The sequence below is a fragment of the Lepidochelys kempii genome, chromosome 3 (genome assembly GCF_965140265.1).
Source record: "Lepidochelys kempii isolate rLepKem1 chromosome 3, rLepKem1.hap2, whole genome shotgun sequence".
NCBI lineage: Eukaryota > Metazoa > Chordata > Testudines > Cheloniidae > Lepidochelys > Lepidochelys kempii.
In genome coordinates, this window is record NC_133258.1 from 139,752,380 (window position 1) to 139,773,757 (window position 21,378).

General features: G+C 41.6%; 1 protein-coding gene across 11 annotated transcripts in view; it reads left to right on the forward strand.

Annotated features, from left to right (window-relative positions):
* SDCCAG8 (SHH signaling and ciliogenesis regulator SDCCAG8) overlaps positions 1–21,378 on the forward strand; it is a 155,707-nt gene that overhangs the window by 13,166 nt on the left and 121,163 nt on the right. For 9 of the 11 annotated variants that reach the window (XR_012158166.1, XM_073338251.1, XM_073338253.1 and 6 more), the window contains 8 exons: positions 134–286; positions 392–477; positions 7,310–7,423; positions 9,711–9,836; positions 10,061–10,201; positions 13,005–13,069; positions 15,394–15,582; positions 18,383–18,521. Coding sequence is in view for 10 of the 11 variants with exons in the window: in XM_073338251.1 (XP_073194352.1) it covers positions 134–286; positions 392–477; positions 7,310–7,423; positions 9,711–9,836; positions 10,061–10,201; positions 13,005–13,069; positions 15,394–15,582; positions 18,383–18,521 (1,013 nt within the window). In the remaining variant the exon portion in view is untranslated. The remainder of the gene's footprint in view (positions 1–133; positions 287–391; positions 478–7,309; positions 7,424–9,710; positions 9,837–10,060; positions 10,202–13,004; positions 13,070–15,393; positions 15,583–18,382; positions 18,522–21,378) is intronic. The other 2 variants (XM_073338255.1, XM_073338260.1) reach the window with 2 other exon arrangements.

Below are 21,378 nucleotides of genomic sequence, written 5' to 3' on the forward strand. Positions count from 1 at the left end.
ATATATTTCACCCTACTATCTTTGTACAGAGTTAAAATACTGGTTCTGTAAATTAATCTAGATTTGAGTTGCTTTTTCATCAGAAAGGAAAGACTCTTTGTTTTTGATGGCTAATACATGCTATTGTTTGCAGACCGTGCTAGTAAAAGTATCCATCAGCTGAAATATGCCTTGGGGGAAGAAGATCCCACAGTGGGAGAAAGTGAAGTTGCACTTGAGCAGTCCTCCACAAGTAATGATGAGAGTGGGGAAACAGCCTGGCAGGAACTGCAACACAGTCATGCAGGTAAATGATATTCTGGGGCAGTTAGTCTCAGAACTGCAGAGCAAAATTATTGTATGATTTCCATCAAGTCTGATTGTTAATCAGTAGTTTAATTTTGTTTCTTAGTTAATCAGCTTAAAGCTTTATTGCGAGAGCAAGGAGGACTAGAAAGTGAAGTATCTCCATCAAGGAGGAGGAAGATGTCATCCTCAGTATGTATTTACTCCTAGTTTCTTCATGTAACTTTGAATGAGTAATAACTTGTCCCAACAGGCATGTTATCTGCTATCCATGAAGAATAAGAGGCCCCAAATCTCCCTAATCATCCTATGGGGGGTGTTGGCTACTTCTCAGTAGAGAGAGAGTGAGTATTTGTGAGTAATTCTCCTTTGTAAATCTCTTTGAGAACTAAAGATAGGAAAAGCACTATAGGAGCTATTAATTTATTGTGACCACAGTAGAAGAGCCACAAATCTCTTCCTATGGAATCCAGGCCTTCACATCCCCTCGACAGTACAGATGGCACCCATGTGTGTATTGGCTCCCTCATCTTGGCTGCTCCTTTCTCCACCGGAAGTTAGCTCTTTGTTTTGGAAATGAAGTCTGCGTAGAGTGTTTTGCCAGTGAGGATGGTTCCATAAGGGCTGGTGATGAAGGGATCCTACTTTCCTTTTTGGCTACTTACTGCAGCCTTGAGGTTCTGATGGTGGTGTACCCTTTGCCTTTTGTACAATTGCTCTTTGATCCGTGTAACAGCAAACTCGATAGCTCTGCACCAAAATTCTGCTGCTTAGGGACACAAAAGAGGTTTGCTGTGGAAATGAGCTTTTTGGTGTAGGAAGATCATGCCCTGTGGAATCTCCTCACATCCATCCCTCTTGAAGTGGAACTGCACTCTGCACTGGGATATATGGAAAGCCTTTCACCTCTATGGGGCCCGTTCAAATCAGTTATTACTATCTGATGCTTGTTCAGTATCAAAGATTAAATGAATTTGGTGACAGTTCTACCCTCTGACAGCCTCCAGTGACTACCCTAACCTTATGCATGCTAAACAGTCAAAATAATAAAAAAAAAAAAACCCATTCACTCCTGGAAGTGATCTCTCTATGTCAGGATTGAGGCATGGTGATAGGATAATGTGTTGAATCTTGCACAAATGCTGCCTGTTGCTTGCCACTGCGTTGTGGATAAATAAAGAACTTCAGTCTTTAGCCTGGTACCTTTCCTAACCACTATATTCACACACAATTACTTTCAATATTTAAAAACATGGATAATGTTTCAATGACTTTTAGTTTCATTTTATTTCTCTCACATAAAAGTCTTGGTATTTCATATGAGTTTTAGTCAAACTTCTTGTTGTGAGCTCAGTATTTTAATCTGCTCCCCAGCTTATGTGGCACAGTGTTCATAAAAATAAATAGGAATTTTGCTGTATTAAGTAAGGTTATCTTAAAAAATGCAAACACATTGCTTAATAATATGTATTAGTCCTGTCAAAAGACACGAGAAATGTTCTTAATAAAGAAGTTTCACTGATAATGACAGTTTTATCAGAAATATTAATATTTTCAGTTGTCTTTTCTTCCCTCTGTCAAAGGAGATGATGATTTTGGAAGAAAGTCAAATTATTCACTGAATAAAATTAGATTGAATTGGTGTGCTTTTAGAAAATCTGTAGCTCATCCTTTCCTTTTAGTGAATCCGTTTTTTTGCTGCATTGAATTCCTGTTAAAGTTTCTCATGTTAGATGTTAGTACTATTTTTCATGTAATGAAGAAAACGATTAAAATGTAGATAGTTCTTCTTCGAGTGCTTGTTCACGTCCATTCCACATTTGGCGTGCGCGCGCTGCGTGCAAGAGCATGGGCAACTTTTTCCCTTAGCGGCTCCCGTCGGGCCAGTGGGCCCCCCCCGAGTGGTGCCACTGCGCCCCACATGTATACCCCCACTGGCCTGACCCCCTCCAGTTCCTTCTTACCGTCCGTGGCGGCGTTGGAACAACCTCTCTCTCTCTCTCTCTCTCTCTCTCGTAGAACAACAGTCCCTTAGCAGTTCGTTTACATATAGATTGTGAACACTTAAGTGATTAGGGACTTGGAGGCCTCCAGCACTGGCCCCGGGCCACGCCGCAGGTCCACGGCTCCAAGGCTTGCGCCACGTGCCGCAAACCTATGCCAGTTAGTGACCCCCACGACTCGTGTCTACTTTGCCTTGGGGACGGACATCAAACTGAAAGGTGTAGGATTTGCAAGGCGTTCAAGCCAAGGACAAGGAAAGAAAGAGACTTTCGCCTAAAGCAACTGTTGATGGAGGCCTCATTGCAGTCTCTGGGCCCGGAGTGCCTGACGCCAGCTCAGGCTTCCTCCGTGCGTAGTGCCCCAGAGCCATTGGGAGACCCGGCACCGGCGAAGCACTGTAAACTGTCGGCCCTGGAACTCCAGGCTAGGCCCCGGCACCAATCGTCCTCCCTGGTGCGACCACCGGCGCAGCCTAAAGGAAGGCGTGGTCATTCCCCACACAGGAGACTGGCGCCTCCCAAGGCACCGATCACCGACAAGAGCGGGAAGGCCACGGTACCGGTGCTGACACAGGTGGTCCCAGCGGCAAAGCCCCACCGAGCCCAGACCTAAGTGAGCTCAGTGCGGATGATGGGCTCGAGGGCCTAATGGATCAGTCCTCTACGCCTGGCACCTTTTGAGGCCACAAAGGACCTCATCGAGCTGTCAGTGGCGAGCCCTCTCCCATATGGGGAGAACCCTCCAGCACCCATGCCTCGGGCGCTGTTGAGGGGTAAGCTGGCAATGGTGTGCCGCTCGAAGACACCGTCCCAGCACTGCTCCTGGAGTTGGTCCCAGTCGAGCTCTGATTCCGCAGACTCACACTTGCCAACAGCCCAGAAGGAGGTTGCGGCACCGGCAGCGGGTCAATGCAAAGAAGCCAGGAAGGGCACACCGCTCTCCAGCACCGCCCAGAGACCAGCACCAGGAGGAGTTGAGACGGCCCGCACCAGAGGTCTCCTGCAGGCGGTCCCGGTCCAGGGAATACTCGTCCCGGTCCTGCTCAGCCAGGAGCCACTCATTCTCCCGCCGGTGCAGATAGTTAGTACCGCCATGGCCTTCGCAATCGGCATCGCCGCAGTCCGGTGCCGGCTCTGGCCGCTATAGCTAATCTCACCGGGGCCTGGACAGCAGGGACCCTCAGGGGAGCTGGCAACTTTAATGGGGGCCGCCAGGCCATTGGCCCTTCTGGGCCTATCAGGAGCACCAAGGGGCCCCGTCCAGGGCAAGTTACTCGATGCAGCGGTCCCGCTCCCCTCACCGACGCCAGACAGTGCCGGAGGCAACAGTATCCACGCAGGACGGCGGGCGGCTTCTCCACCCCAACCTGCAGTCACTGCACCTGACGGCGTGGAGGATCTGTGGCTAAACGCCCTTGAGAGCCAGTGCTCCCTTCCTGTGCAGCCTATATGGCCAAGTGGAAAAGGTTCTCATGTGAACCCCAACAGGTGCGGCCGGGCCAGGCCCCGGTGCAGGCCATTCTGGCGTACCTCCTGCACCTCAAGCAGCAAGGGCTAGCTCCGTCCTCACTCAGAGTGCACCTGGCAGCCATCTCCGCCTTCCATCCAGGGTTCTCAGGGGGGCTTGGTGTTTTCCCACCCAGTGGTGGAGCAGTTCCTTAAAGGGTTGGAGAGGGTGTTCCTGTACTCCCGCCCCCAGTCCCTTCATGGAACCTTAACCTGGTCCTTTCTAAACTCATGGGACCCCCTTTTGAGCCACTCGCTACCTGTTCTCTCCTCCACCTTTCCTGGAAGGTGGCGTTTCTGGTTGCCATTACCTGCGGCCAGAAAGGTGTCCGAACTGAGGGCCCTCACCTCTGAGCCACCATACACAGTTTTTCACAAGGACAAGGTGCAGCTCCGGCCGCACACCAAATTCCTCCCTAAGGTGGTGTCCCAATTCCATCTGGGCCAGGACATTTGTCTGCTGGTGTTCTTCCTGAAACCCCATACGGACCCAAGTCACCACAGCTTGCACACCTTGGATGTGCGTCGAGTGCTGGCATTCTATTTGGAGCGCACCAAGCCCTTTCGCAAATCCGCACAGCTGTTTGTGGCTGTGACCGAGAGGTTACAAGGCCTCCCAGTGCCGGCGCAGCGGATTTTGTCTTGGATTACAAGCTGCATCTGGGCTTGCTATGAGCTCACAGGTGTTCTGGCCCCAGCGGTCACGGCCCACTCCACCAGGGCGCAGACGACTTCCACGGTGTTCCTGGCACAGGTCCTGATCCAGGAGATCTGCAGAGCAGCCACCTGGTCATCAGTGCACACCTTCACGATCCACTATGCGGTCAACCAGCAGGCCTGAGAGGACGTGGCAGTTGGCAGAGCGGTCCTCCGAGCAGTTGTTCCGTGACTCCTACCCTCTTCCAGAGGTAAGCTTGTAATTCACCTAATGTGGAATGGACGTAAACAAGCACTCGAAGAAAAAACGGTTACTTACTTTCTCATAACTGTTGTTCTTCGAGATGTGTTGTTCACGTCCATTCCACCACCCACCCTCCTACCCCTCTGTTGGAGTCGCCAGCAAGAAGGAACTGGAGGGGGTTGGGCCGGCGGGGGTATATATGCGGGGCGCGGTGGTGCTACTCCGGGGGCCCGCCGGCCTGCTGGGAGCCGCTAAGGGAAAAAGTTTCTGATGCTCGTGCACGTGGCGCGCGCAAACCTAATGTGGAATGGACATGAACAACACATCTCAAAGAACAACAGTTACGAGAAAGTAATTAACCTTTTTTTTCCATTTTCAAACACTTTGTTGTGCATTGTTACAGAGATGCAAATGCAGCTGTCAAATCAAAGGTATTTATTGTACTTTCACAAAAAGTAGTTCATTATCTAGGCTTTTTGAAAAGAAGAGTAAGGAAAGTTAGTTCTGAAACCAATGGCATATTTCAGTTCAGTGATATTTTAATAAGTAGCCTGTCATAAATTTTGTTACAATTTGAGTGTCAATTTTTAAATCTCAGAAATTGGGGTTTTATTTGTTAGAGAAGTTAAAGAAAGGTTACTCACCAAAAAAACCAACCCCCAAACTTAGAGGCCTTTTAAAAGTCGTCATAACTTAGCTCAGGGGTAGGCAACCTATCGAATGCATGCTGATTTTCAGTGGCTCTCTCACTGCCCGGGTCCTGGCACCGGTCTGGGGGGCTTTGCATTTTAATTTAATTTTATTTTAAATGAAGCTTCTTAAACATTTTAAAAACCTTATTTACTTTACATACAACAATAGTTTAGTTATATATTAAAGACTTATAGAAAGACCTTCTAAAAATGTTAAAATATATTACTGGCATGAGAAACCTTAAATTAGAGTGAATAAATGAAGACTCGGCGCACCACTTCTGAAAGGTTGCCGACCCCTGAGTCTTAGCTTGATGAACAGATTTCTTTACATTCTCAGTTAATTTATATTGTACTCTTAAGAATAAGTGCTGTAAGATTAGATTCATATGTAATAATGGAGCCATAGGATGCATCAGGAGAGGTATTTCCGGTGGAGACAAGGAAGTATTCGTACCATTACAAGGCACTGGTGAGACCTCGTTTGGAATACTGTGTGTAGTTCTGGTCTCCCACGTTTAAGAAAGATGAATTCAAACTGGAACAAGTGCAGAGCAGGGCTACTAGGATGATCCAAGGAAAGGAAAACCTATCTTTTTTTAGTCTCCTCTCATGAGCTTGGCTTGTTTAGGCTAACCAACAGAAGTCTGAGAGGAGATATGATTGCTCTCTCTAAATACATCAGAGGGATAGAAGTTATTTAAGATAAGCACCAATGTGGACACAAGAACAAATGGTTATAAATTGGCCATCAACAAGTTTAGGCTTGAAACTAGGCGAAGGTTTCTTATCAGAAGAGTGAAGTTCTAGAACAACCTTCCAAGGGGAACAGTGGGTGTGTTAAAAATAATAATAAAAAAAAACGCCCCCCCCCCCAACTGGCTTTAAGATTCAGCTTGATAAGCTTATGGAGGGGATGGTATGATGGGACTTCCAAAAATGGTATGTAGCCCATTGGCGACTGCCAGGAGCAAAAATCCCCAACAGTTGGAGTTGGGACACTAGATGGGGGGGGGCTTTGAGTTACCACAGAGCATTCTTTCTCAGGTATCCGCCTGGTGGGTCTTGCCCACATGCTCAGAGTCTAACGGATTGCCATATTTGGGGTGGGAAGGAATTTTCTTCTGGGTCAGATTGGCAGAGGCCCTGTGGGGGTTTTGCCTTCCTCTGCAGCATGAATCACTTGCAGGTTTAAACGAGTGTAAATGGTGAATTCTCTGTAACTTGAAGTCTTTAAACCATGATTTAAGGACTTCCATAAATTGAGCCAGAGGTTAGAGATCTACTTACAGAAGGGGGTGGGTGAAGTTCTGTGGCCTGCAATGTGCAGGTCAGACTAGATGATCATGTCGTCTCTTCTGGCCTTAGTCTGTTCGAGATGTAATACCTACTTTGTGCGGACTTCTCAAATGTAACTATCATGCTGTTATGATACCTGCATAATATATATAATACTTGTTCGTATATTTATCATTCTACAGTGTGTTGGTACACTACTAGACAGAACGTGAGTGAGTGACTGTGTGTGATCGTTTCTCCTTGTCGTGAATACTGTGTGTTGTGGATCAGCCCTAATATCTCTCTTAACCAACCACTCAGTTGACTGTCAAAAATTGGTTGCCCAGTGGAAGTGGTCTTTTGTAAAGATGGAACAGAATTGGGGATATTTTAGGGTTCTCTTAAGACATTGAGTCCTTTGATAAAGATGGTCTCTGGTATAGGTTTCACTATATTATTACAATAGCATGAATAGTACATCAAAGTTTTTGTACAAGGTATTTTCTTTTAACACTTTGCAAAAATGAATTCAGTATGAATAGAATTCTGAGAGTGGAAACAACTTTCTGTGATACAAAAATTAGAAGAGAAAAATTCTGATTATAAAATATTTATTATGCTTAATTTACTTATTTTTCCCCCAGAGAACTTCAAATGCTGCAGATCAGAATTTGCCTACTCTTTGTGATCTTGTTCCGATCATTAATGATCAGTCCCAGTACATTCACCACTTAGAAGCTGAAGTGAAGTTTTGCAAGGTATGCAACCTGCTTCACCCATTAAGATCCTAAGATCCCACAAGTATCATGCTCATGGAATTTTCATTGAGTTTATTAAGAGTTCTATGTGCAAAGTGCTTACAGGCTCAGACCTTGAGATTCTAAATACTACACAAGCCAAAATTGAAGTAAATACAGTTAGAATGTACTGTGTCTTCACATACATCATCACATCTGTATAGTTTTTAAAATCCATCTCATCAGGAGCCTTCTTTTCTTGATAAAATGTGTCTGTGTTGGATCATATTAAAGAAGTTCTGTATTAAAATCACAAATGAGTTTGATTCCCCAGAGTTTAAATTCCAGGGTATTACTAATTAAGAGGTCTCTTGGTTTTTGGTACTGTTTCTCTCCCTCTATGTGTGAAACTTGCAAGCTGCTAACTGTGTTAGTACATTCTAAGACAGAGTCTGTTCTCAAAGCAATTCACAAGAGAGAGAGACTCAAAGCAGTACTCTAACAACAGAAACAGCACCCAGAGACTCCCCACCCTTTTGTTGTATTAACCATTGTGATTAAAATAGAGATAGAGGATGTATGTGGATGGATGCTTGGTGTGGATAATAACTGAATGATCAGGGAGGTGCCAGCCTAAGAATCCAGTGTCCATCGGCTGAAGAAGGTGTCAAGTGGAAATAACCAGAGGACCCCACCCGGAGGGCAGACTGGAATCCACCCAACAGCCTCAAGAATGGGAGAACCAAAGAACAAGATAACATCTTGGAGCCGTCAGGAATGTGCTATCTGCTGATTGATTCAGCAACAGCATGATGAAGCAATTCCCATAGACTGGCATAGGAAGAAATTCCTATAAAAATAGACTCTAAAAAGTGAGAACTTCGGGGTCTGATTCTGCAAACCAACTTCCAGGAGCATCAGATGAGCATCTGACAAGGCCCTGCTCCCTCCTCATGTCCAGGCCACCTGGCCAGTGACTTGGCATGAGCAACTCTAAGGCTGGTAACTATGATAACAACCTTGCAGAACCTGTGTGTGTGTGTGTGTGTTTGTATGAATGAATGAATGTGAGAATAAATTTGAGATTGAATGGAATGTTATAACTATAACTAACTGCTTACTATGATCCTTTCTGTATTCACAATAAATGTGGTATTTTGCCTTTTTCCCTTTAATAAGATCCTGCTGGTTTTTATTTTATTGGTACAACATCTGAAATAGACAACGGTGTATCTACTTATTTAAATGAAACAGTTGTATAACTTTTCCCACTCAAATAACCATGTAACCAGCATTAAGGTGCAAATTAGACTATTATCAAACATGCTTATTATGCCTATGACAGGGTTAAAAAAGAACAAGTCTTTTGCTAATATCTTAAGAAATATATATGCATGAATATACAGTATATGCAAAAATTTTACATGAAACTTTTTGTTACTGAAAAAGGCAAATTTGGAACAACCAAAACATTTCACAAATTTGTGTTGAATTGGTGCAACTGGTGATTATTATTTTTTTGGTTTTGGCCAAAATGGTTTTTTAAAAAAAAATTAGAAATGTCAAAACAAACACAGTTTTTTAAAATTATCAAAACAAAATATTTCAATTTTGGGTGGGCTACATTCACCAGGAGATTTAGGCCACATTCACAAAAACAGATGGGGAGGTGGTGGGTGGGAATTGACTCAAGTTAAAATCCCCACTTTGTACAAAATGTTTGAATAGTCATTGGGTCAGAGAGAGAGACGATAGGCCAGTGGTTAGGGAACTCGCCTGGGACACCTTGGTTCCAGTCTCTGCTCCAATTAATATATCAGTGTTTAAACCAAGTAGAACAGCTTCGACAGGAGAGATTGAGAGAGGCTCACCCCAGAATAGCCCCATAGCCTGGTGGTTAGTTTACTCACCTGGAAAGAAGTAACCTGGGCTCAAATCCCTGCTCCAGAGCAGCAATTCAAACCTGGGTTTTCCATGTCTCAGGTGAGAACCCTCACCACTGGGCTATTAGATATAAGAGGGGACGTTGCTGCCTCCTCTGTTTTTTGTGACTGTAGCCATTCATTTCCTTTGCTGTTATTAAAAATACCTGAAGCTGTTCATTTTGGGCTGAGTGAAACATTTTGTTTGATCTGAAAAAGTATTTTGGTTCAACCCAAACTGAATCTTTTTCAATTTTTTGGAACTGCAAGCAAATAAAAAAAATCAGTTATTTATGCAACTCTGCTTGTGACATCAAGATGTATTTAAATAGTCATAGCTGTATCTAGGAGTTGTCTATGTACAGTATTTGTATTCGGTTTCCTAGGAGGAGTTGTCTGGGATGAAAGATCGGATACGAGTAGTTGTGCTGGAAAATGAGAAACTCCATGAGGAAATGAAATCTCTAACTGTAGAGCAGACGTTGAGAGAACAAACTCTTTTGGATGCTTCAGTAAGTTTGATATTTTTTTATTAAGGGTCGGTAAACTGGTTCATTTGAAATAAAAACTGTCCAAACTGTCACTCTGTTCTCAAACTAAACCTTAGGCAAACCTTTATGAAAATTTGAAAAATGCTGGATTAGAGATTCTAACATTATATAACATTCGCAGTAGTTAATATTTTTACTTAAACAGCTATGTGATTAAATTCTGAAGCATTACCATTGTATTTCAGGCAAATGCTCGGAACTCCTGGACTGTAGGAGGTGATGACTCTTATTTATGTCAACCTGTGAAGTCCTCACCATCACATAATAAAGAACAGGTCTTGGCCACAACAGCCACTGCAGAAACAGAAAAATGGCAGTTAGAATTGGTTGGTATTGAAATAATTTCTTTGCGGTGTCATATCATGGCTAAAGATTTTAGCGCTTCTCTTTCTTGGTGGCATTTTTTAGGATTAATTTCTTGAGAGTTTTGGAGGAGGAGATTTGATTGATTGAACCCCTAGTCTTTTGAGGTCAATATCTATCCCTTGAAGCGCATGTTCTTAGTGTCCTAAGATAATTAATTTTATTGTCCCTTTAGACAGTGGTGATAGGTAGGCTGTTTTGTGTAAATCTCAGCATGTCAAGGTGGAGCTGGGGTAGACGGCACATGTCTGGTATAGCGCGGCAGTACACAGCGTTGTGGAGATTCTAGACAATACTGATGGCTGTAGGCAGCTGAGAGCTGGCAGCCGTCTGGTACTGTGGGTCGCTGCAGTCTCCGGAGCAGCCCAACATCCAGATGGTGCTAAATTGGCTTCATCTCTTCTTAATCCCCATCCCTTGGGTTGCAATTTCTGTGTTGTGCCTCTCAGAGATGCAGCACAGAAGACCCACAGTATCTTGGAGATACTCCATTTGGGAGAGTCCTCACCCTGTCATCTCAACTTGACAATGTATTTTTCACTTCCTAACCTAAACTGGTGGTGGTGTATTGCTGTCACTGCTATTTACTTCATTCTACCTAACTGTGTGTGTATGAACTATGTAGTTTTAAAGGAGATTTGGGTGCTTCAAGATTATTATTCCTAATCACTCATTTATGACAAGAAAATACTATATATAAAAGATTATTTTCATTGATGCCTCTGCCTGCAAAGCCAGAAATCTTTGTGATGACATCTAAGCTCCCAGCATCTTAAATCCTGTGACAGTTCAAGTCTCCATAGTAGTTGCCTCTTTTCTTTCCTCTTATTTGCCCATTTGTGACATTTTTGTGTATTGGTTGATCATTCATGGTGAAAGAAACGAGAAATTCTGTGTAAGGGATTGCTATGGCCCCACATCACCATGCCGTTTAACCACTGCTAGGACATTTGAAGCTATTTAACCACTGCAAGTACATCTTTTTCATGTTCAGCATTTTAGAAAGCAATAGGACTAAATACTGAATAACTCATGTTGTGGTAATGAGAGAGTTTACCAGGTTCTTCATAATGGCCCCAAATCTTCTCTATTTAGGAGTATTTCTGTTGACTTCTGTGGGAGCAAAGGCAGGCCTGTCATAGGGTGATTGGCCCCTTTAAGGGAAAATGGGGTCTCAGCTCTAAACTTGACAAGATCAGGTCACTTTCCCAGGTGGGTAATAATGGATGAGAACATGGGATGAACTCAGGCCAGGCATGGTGAGCTAAGGTAGGAAGGGACAAACTCCTGGGGAAAGGCAGTTCAATTGGGCGCTAAGACAGGGGGGAGTGTCAGGACAGAAGTCCTGGGAAGGTGTATCTGGCCTGAGATGAGTGCTGCAGGTAATAAAGGGACTGTTTGAACTGAACCCTGCTTCGGAGTCTCCTGAGTCAGGAGAAGGAGTCAGGAGGAGGAGTTGGGGCCTGGAGGGCTAGTGTGTGGAAGGACTAAAAAAAATTGACCCTAGAAGGGGAGTGTTTTTAATTACCAGTGGATTATGGAGTTTTTACGGGGCCCTGAATAGAAGGGGAAATGAAGGCAGGCTGCTGCCCCAGGCCACAAACAGGCACTTTGACAGTGGCTCACCCTGTTATGAGGCCCGATTGGTCAGATCATCAACCTGTATAAACCATGGTAGCTCAACTGAAATCAATGGCTCTGTGGCAATTTACACTAGCTTAGGATATGGCTCGATGTGTAGAAATAAGTAAGCATCAGTGTGAGAGTTCATTATCTAAGCTTTTTGAAAAGAAGAGTGTCAAGATTCCTTCCCCACTCTGAACTCTAGGGTACAGATGTGGGGACCTGCATGAAAACCTCCTAAGCTTACTTTTACCGGCTTAGGTTAAAACTTCCCCAAGGTACAGACTATTTTACCCTTGGTCTTGGACTTCCACTGCCACCACCAAACTTTATCTGGGTTCCTGAAAAAACGTAGTTTGGAAACGTCTTTCCCCCCAAAATCCTCCCAACCTTTGCACCCCACTTCCTGGGGAAGGTTTGGTAAAAATCCTCACCAATTTGCATAGGTGACCACAGACCCAAACCCTTGGATCTTAGAACAATGAAAAAGCGTTTTCAGTTTTCTTACAAGAAGACTTTTAATAGAAGTAAAAAAAAGAATCACCTCTGTAAAATCAGGATGGTGAATACCTTACAGGGTAATTAGATTCAAAATATAGAGAATCCCTCTAGGCAAAACCTTAAGTTACAAAAAAGACACACAGACAGGAATATTCATTCTATTCAGCACAGCTATTTTCTCAGCCATTTAAAGAAATCATAATCTAACACATACCTAGCTAGATTACTTACTAAGTTCTAAGACTCCATTCCTTTTCTGTCCCCGGCAAAAGCATCACACAGACAGACACAGACCCTTTGTTTTTTCTCCCTCCTCCCAGCTTTTGAAAGCATCTTGTCTCCTCATTGGTCATTTTGGTCAGGTGCCAGCGAGGTTACCTTTAGCTTCTTAACCCTTTACAGGTGAGAGGATTTTTCCTCTGGCCAGGAGGGATTTTAAAGGGGTTTACCCTTCCCTTTATATTTATGACAAAGAGTAAGGAAAGTTAGTTCTGAAACCAATGGTTTGGGTTGAAAATTTTTGATCTTCAGGGGCAATTAGTGAATATAGCAAATTTTTGGATTTATCTATAAAGCGCTAAGAGGAGATAATTGTGAGGAAAGAGGAAGATTCATACCGTTTTCTTTCATCTTTTTTTAAAGGAGAAACTAAAACTTCTTTATCAAGAAAGGACTGATACACTTGAAGCTCAAGTACGGTCTCTAAGGTAAATTGAAATGGCCATTTTTTTCTTTAAATAATTTGTAAATAACACAAGTGTTTTCAATGGTTTGCACTCTTGTTGAAAATGAAATTTAAAAAAGTAATCAGGCACATGTGACAATTAAACATTTACATTTTCTAATATAAACAGTTCTTTCTGAAATATAATTAAAAACACGATTTTAAAACAAGTTAATTACATGACACTTATGGAAAAGATTTGTCAAATTTAATAAGGATAAAGCCAATATTAAAAAATCATATAGAGATTTACTAGAGAATAGGATCCTTTCTTTAGACTTTCTGGCTTTTGTAGCATAGTTCTCTTGAAGAAATAAAACTCTGTTCAAATTTTGTAAGCTGATAAAAAAAATAAAAATAAATGTGTAGAAAAGTTATACATTTTCTATTAAATTCGATAGGGCTATCCCATAATAGAAATCTTATGCCACAAGTTTCAGATCTTAAATGGATTGTGTCAATTAACTTAATCCACAGAATTAAAATGTGGTCTCTTTAGAAAGTGTCTTACTGGTAAAGAGGCTAAATTTAAATATACACCCTGCAATGCTGGAAACCTGAATGTAGGACATAGGAAAGGGACTTTCTCAGTCATTAAGTCCAGGCACCTGCTATAGAACAGCTTGATAAATTTATGAACGGGGCTACCTATCTTAGAACTAGTTAGGGTGTTTGCCCCGCTACTGCTGTTGTGGGGGGCTGTTCAAGAACCTCACACTTCTGATGGTCAGAAATCGTCCTCTAATGGCCAGTTTATACCCACTTTTTGTTTCACACCATTGTCTTTTAGCTTAAACAGCTCTTATCCCTCCTTGTTGGTTACCCCTCCAATGTATTTATAGAGAATAATCCTATCTACTGTCAGCCTTCTTTTTGCTAGGCTAAACAAATAAAGCTCTTCCAGTTCCTTTCATCACATAGGTCCTTCATTTCCCTGATCATCCTGGTAGTCCTTATCTGCCTCTGCTCCAGTTTGAATGAATCTTTCTTGAAGATGGGTGACCAGAATTGTATACAGTATTCCAGATGAGTTCGTATCAGTGCCTTGTACAATGGCATTAATACTTCTCTACCTCTACTGGAAATAACTCACCTAATACATCCTAGGATCAGATTTTTTTTTTTTTTTTTTTTATGACTGAATCACATTAGTGGCTCCTAATCATCCTGTGATCGACTAATACATCCCCAGGTCTGTCTTCTCCTCTGTTGTTTCCAAACGATGAGCCCCCCAGCTTATAGCAGAGCCCCCCAGCTTATAGCAGAAATGCTTATTAGTCATTAAGTGCATGACCTTAGTACAGTACTATTAAATTTCACCACATTCTATTACTCCTCCTCCAGGAGTACTAGTAGTATGCAACCAATTCTTCCTGTATAGTATTCTGATCCTCCTCTATATTGACGATGCCTCCCAACTTTGCGTAATCAGCAAATTTAATTAGTACACTCCTTTCTGTGCCAAGGTCATTAATCGAAAATATTGAATCAGATCAGTCCCAAGACGGATCCTTGAGTGAACTACACTAGTAACATTCGTCCAGCTCAATAGTTCTCCTTTTCAGCACAACCCTTTGTCATTTCCACTTTAGCCAGTTCCTTGTTCACCTTACAATTCTTGTACTAATCCCCTTATTCTCCATCTTAAATGATGACTGAATAGTAAACGTAACAGCTAGTTGAGCTAGTACAGTGAATGATCTTGAAGTGCAAAACATGCACAAACACCAGAGTCAAAGATAAATCTGTTTTCAAATTCTTTGAAAGCTTCAGCCAGTGGAGAATGCAGCCACCTGCTTAATGATGATTCTCACTGGGGACTTGATCTTGCAAGGTGCTGAGGACACTGACCCTGCTTCAGCAAAGCACGCAAACATTTGCTTAACTGTATGTATATGAGTAGTTGCATTGAATTCTATGGGGCAATTCAAATGCTTAAAGTTAAGCATGAGCCTAAGTGCTTTGCTGGATCAGAGTCAGAGTGCTCAGCACCTTGTGGCATCAGGTCCAAGGATCATATGGCACCTTTCTCCTGTATTGGCACTTGTTGCAGATTAATTTCTAGGGGTGAGGCACAGGCAAGGAGGTGGTGACTGCGCCGCAGAGGAGAATAAAGACTAGCATATAGTCGCTTGCCTTCAGTGCAAGTGCGCACAGATTGACTGGGTCCCCCTTTGCATATTGGGATGTCCTTACAGTTGATGGGCTATGCACCTTGTCCCTCTAGTTATAACAGCTTTCTAGTTATTGAAATAAATGTAGAAACATTTATTTATTGCTTATAACAACATCATCTCTTAATTCTAGGAAAGACTTATCTGAATCTGAGAAGAATTGTGAAGATCTAAAAGGAAGATTAAAGCACCGAGATTCACTTATTGCAACAACTAATTCCAACAGGGTTGGTGGTCTTTGTCTGAAATGCGCACAACATGAGGCTGTTCTTTCTCAGACTCATTCCAATGTCCACATGCAGACCATTGAAAGGTTAACAAAGTAGGTTCATGGACATTTACTTTGTAATTAAAAGCTTGATTGCTTCTAATAGGGAATGCTAATTTTAATAGTGGTTTATTTTTAACATTTAACACAATAATACAGTATTTCTCAAAAATTGTGTGGTGGTTTTTTTTCTTCTTGTTCTTCTGTGATCACGTTGTAGTGCTGTAAGAAAATTCTGTTGGGTGTTCTGCTTAAAAATCAGTGGCAAATATAGGGTCAAATTCTGACCCTACAGAAGTTCCTAGGAGTTCTGCCTTTTGACTTCAATGGGAACAAGATTTCAATGGTGTTTTCTTACTATGATGTACAGTACCTGCAGATAGGTTTCCTTCAGGTGTTGTTTTAATACTCCATGCAACAGTTCTTTTTGATCTGTTTACAAGAATCTTTGGGAGCTGTAGAAAAGTTGAGCTACAAAAAACAGTGTGTGCATTTTCTCTTGTCTGTGTAAATAATATTGCAGGTCTGCTTTTTGCTGGTTTGTACTTTTAACCTGTCACTAGTCCAGGACTTAATATTTTGCTTCCTGCACCTCCAACTAGTGTACTTTTAAGGAAGTAATTCCATACATGGTGTCATAAATATAAAGGGAAGGGTAAACCCCTTTGAAATCCCTCCTGGCCAGGGGAAAGCTCCTCTCACCTGTAAAGGGTTAAGAAGCTAAAGGTAACCTCGCTGGCACCTGACCAAAATGACCAATGAGGAGACAAGATACTTTCAAAAGCTGGGAGGAGGGAGAGAAACAAAGGGTCTGTGTCTGTCTGTATGCTGGTTTCTGCCAGGGATAGACCAGGAATGGAGCCTTAGAACTTTTAGTAAGTAATCTAGCTAGGTATGTGTTAGATTATGATTTCTTTAAATGTCTGAGAAAAGAATTGTGCTGAATAGAATAACTATTTCTGTCTGTGTATCTTTTTTGTAACTTAAGGTTTTGCCTAGAGGGGTTCTCTATGTTTTTGAATCTAATTACCCTGTAAGATATCTACCATCCTGATTTTACAGGGGGGATTTCTTTATTTCTGTTTACTTCTATTTTTTATTAAAAGTCTTCTTGTAAAACACTGAATGCTTTTTCATTGTTCTCAGATCCAAGGGTTTGGGTCTGTGGTCACCTATGCAAATTGGTGAGGCTTTTTATCCAACATTTCCCAGGAAAAGGGGGGTGCAAGTGTTGGGAGGATTGTTCATTGTTCTTAAGATCCAAGGGTCTGGGTCTGTAGTCACCTAGGCAAATTGGTGAGGCTTTTTACCAAACCTTGTCCAGGAAGTGGGGTGCAGGGTTTTGGGAAGTATTTTGGGGGGAAAGACGCGTCCAAACAGCTCTTCCCCAGTAACCAGTATTAGTTTGGTGGTGGTAGCGGCCAGTCCAAGGACAACGGGTGGAATATTTTGTACCTTGGGGAAGTTTTGACCTAAGCTGGTAAAGATAAGCTTAGGAGGTTTTTCATGCAGGTCCCCACATCTGTACCCTAGAGTTCAGAGTGGGGGAGGAACCTTGACACATGGGTAAAAAGAAGGCAGCATTTTTATGGCGGTCTTTAAAAGAACAATTTGCAACTGTTTCTCTTTCTTTAATTAGGTTTAAATAATAAAAAAAATCTGTTCAAAATGCTAGGCACTCTAACATAATTTATAATACCACAAAATACTTGTTTAAAGAGGAACTCAGGTAGTTAACCAGTCAAATACAAAAATCTCCTCCCCTCCCCTCCATCAATCTGGGAAACATAAGCAGAGTATAAATAATACACTGTTGTCTTCCTGAGTTTGTGAATAGCTTGAAACAAGATATGTGGGCTGATCCAGTCATCTCAATTGGTTGTTAGATCTGAAACTTAGAGGTGACAATTTTAAGTCTGTGGACCAGATTCTTGGGCGATATAAATCGGTGTTGTTCCATTGAAATCTTGTCCAACAAAATTGACTGTTGCTCTGCTTTGCAGAAATATTTCAGCAGAAATATTTAGGCTAGGATTTTAAGAAACTAAAGGAAGCCTAAGTGCCCAAATCTCACTGAAAAAAATCAGTCAAATTTTGAGCACCGAACTCTCTTAGGCACCTTTGAAAAGATCAGTGTTTGCTACTGTGATTATTCCACAATCCAAACTGCCTCCTTCCGAGGTGTCAAAAGAGCCAGCTGCCAAAACCTGTAGCTGCACCTAAGACTTCTTCTGTATATTAGCAATATAAAGCTCTTATGCATATCAAAAACTGAAAATGTGGAGATGATAACCTACATTTCTTTCTTTAAATAAAGAAGTGATGGAGATACAGAATCCAGAAATCTTTTAGCAGAATTTAGGTCCAATTTGCTGCAGAGTACAAATGGCTTTAGATATATATTAGTTATCTGTGATACTAATATGATTCAGTGCAGTTTTCCTTTAAATATAATGCAGAAAAATGTATTCTTAATGATTCATTATCAGTATTGTCCCATTTTGCCTTGCCCTATGTTTTTTCTGAAGCTTGTCATTGACCTTGTACCTTGCTTTTTTTTTTTTTTTTTTTTTAAAACAAGGTCATACTTGTACTATTTAGCTTGGATAAATTCCTGACAAGAACCCTGCCATCATTATTGGCAGCTTCACTAACAACCCACTGCTTTTAAGGACAGGAGGTCATCCTACACATTATGCTTTAGTATGTGCTGAGCTGGCGCTACTCTGTCTTTAAAACTTAATACATATTAATGCAGATTTTTGTCTTACTTTACTTATGATGCTGCTTTTTTCAGTCCATTAATGTTTTATGTTTCTTGTCTCTGTATTTTTTTTTTTTTTTGTTCATGCAGAGAAAGAGATGACTTAATGGGTGCACTTGTTTCAGTAAGAAGGAACCTGAGTGAGATGCAACAAAGGGAATCTAGTGCTTATGAACAAGTGAAACAAGCTGTGCAAATGACAGAAGAAGCCAATTTAGAAAAAATGAAGGTAAATTTAGTAAGACGATGGTATAGTTCTTCAGTATTCTTAACTGTCTTAAATGTTAATTAGATTTGTTTCCACATCAAGACAATAAGGCCCCTAGGCTGTAAAACACTATTTCATACCCAAATCATGTAGCTGTCTTGAAGTAAAGGCTCATTTAAAGCGTTTGATATGATGATGGTCTTCATAAGACCGTTTAAGAGAAATAGCATGATCCTGGAGAGGAAACATTCTTAATGATCCGACTACAGAACTTGACTTTTTGAGTTCTAATTCAGGTTCTTAGACTGATATGCATTGTGGCCTCAGGCAAATAACTTAATCTCTCTGAGTATGTCTACACTGTAATAACATTTCTGCGATTGGCCTGGGTCAGCTGACTTGGGCTCATGGAGATCGGGCTGCGGGACTAAAAATTGCAGCATAAATGTTTGGTCTGGACCCCAGGTTCTGAGATCTTTGAGTCTGGGCATTAATTGTTTTAAAATGCACATAAGTGTGTGAAGATGTAAAATGATATATAAAAGTGATGTATGTGTTTGGGCACTGTAAAATTATTATGGTAAAATCAAATGTTTAATCTAGTGCTTAGGTTAAAACTAATTACTTTATATAGGTGTCAGCTTCAATTGATGTAGATTAAATTATCTTGATATGTAGTGCCATCTACTGTGTAATTAGAGAATTACTACTAAATCAGAATATTTTAATTAAGAAAGGACAAGATTAACATAATGCTCCCTCTGGGCATCAGTTGCTGGTATTATTTATGGGACACTATAAAAGTGCATGTGTTCTTTAAAAAGAATATTACCATAAAACTAGTTTCAGAGTTAATAGTGGGAAATGATGATGGGAGAGGGAAATACCACACATACTGAATCACTAGAGAAGTTGAAAGAAATAAAGCCCTCATTAACTGTTAGTAACCAGGAGCCAGACTTCCAAAGGTATCTACATGCCTGAAGATGGAGTTAGGCACCAAGGTGCTTTTGAAAATTCCACTAGGTGTGTATCTGCATCTTTAGGTGCCTAAATACCTTAGTATCAGATTTTCAAAATTGTTAATATATGTGTAGCAGGAATCGGTGACAGTCATTCATCAGTATGTGTAATGCCCTACTAGAGATCTAAACTGTTTATCAGTTTTGTTCCCTGCTCACAGAATTAAAATTTTACATGGATTATTGGTTTCCTTATTTGTGCATCTACAATATCATCTGTGATACATTATTCCCAGAGTTGCAATTGCATGTCTGTGGTTCTCAAGCTATGGAGCAGGCTTCCCAAGGGAGGCACGAGCTGTGTGTTTTAAGAGCTCTGGCTGTCAGCCCCAGGAGACTGATGCTCATGAAGAAGGGAAATGCACACCCAGAAGGTGGGGATAGAGGAGACAGCTGGAGCCCCGCCACGTAGTCTCTCCTTCCACCCTCTCCTTCACCGGGAGGCAGCTAGGGCTCCGGCTCTCCTTCCACCCCACCCCAATCCCTCACCTGGAAGCGGCAGGGTTCCAACTGTCAGCCCTGAGGTGGCGGCAGCAAGGCAGAAGTAAGGGTGGAAATGGGCTGCTAAGTCCACTGTGAAAAGAGATATTAACAAATATCACTTTTCATGTTGCCACCCTTCTGTGCTCCTCCTGGCGTGGTGCTGCCTTCAGAGCTGGGCACCTTCTCCACTCTGCCTTCAGAGCTGGGCACCTTCTCCACTCTGCCTTCAGAGCTGGGTGGTGGCATATGTACTTGCGGGGGAAGGGGGATGAACTACTACAGGCACAAAGAAGGGGGGCCTTATCAAATAGGTTTGAGAACCACTGGTGTATGTTAATGACCGGCTTCTGTCAAAGAGCGCAGAACATTGTTTTTGCTCCAACCACATATAAGATGACAAAAGTTAATTTTTCCTTGCCTTTATTTTCTGTCTGAAAATTTGCTTTTTATTTTAGTATCAAAATACAGAATATGTTCTCTACCAGATCATATTCAATTTAACATAGGTCAGAAATGTGGACTGTTTTGGTTAGGGCTGTCGATTAATTGCAGTTAACTCATGCGATAAACTTAAAAATTAAGTGGGATGAAAAAAATTAGTCAGTTTTAATCACACTATTAAACAATAGAATACAAATAGAAATTTATTACATATTTTAGATGTTTTTTCTACATTTTCATATATATTCTGTGTTGTAATTGAAATCAGTGTATATTTTTGATTATAAATATTTTCACTGTAAAAATGATAAAAGAAATAGTGTTTTTCAATTCTACCCATACAAGTACAAGCAATTTCTTTGTTGCGAAAGTGCAACTTACAAATGTAGATTTCTTTTTGTTACATAACTGGACTTAGAAACAAAGCAACATAAAACTTCAGAGCCTACAAGTCCACTTGGCCATACTTCTTGTTCAGCCAATCACTAAGACAAACAAGTTTGTTTACATTTACAGGAGATAATGCTGCCCTCTTCTTAATTACGATGTCACCAGAAAGTGAGAACAGGCATTTGCATGGCACTTCTGTAGCTGGCATTGCAAGGTATTTGTGCCAGATATGCTAAACATTTGTATGCCCCTTCATGCTTCGGCCACCATTCCAGAGGACATGCTTCTATGATTATGACGCTCATTTAAAAAAAAATAATGCATTCATTAAATTTGTGACTGAACTCGGGGAGAGAATTGTATGTCCCCTACTCTGTTTTACTTACATTCTGCCATATATTTCATGTTATAGCGGTCTCGGATGATGACCCAGCCCATCTTGTTCATTTTAAGAACACTTTCACTGCAGATCTGAGAAAACGCAAAGAAGATACCCATGTGAGATTTCTAAAGATAGCTACAGCACTCGACCCAAGTGATTT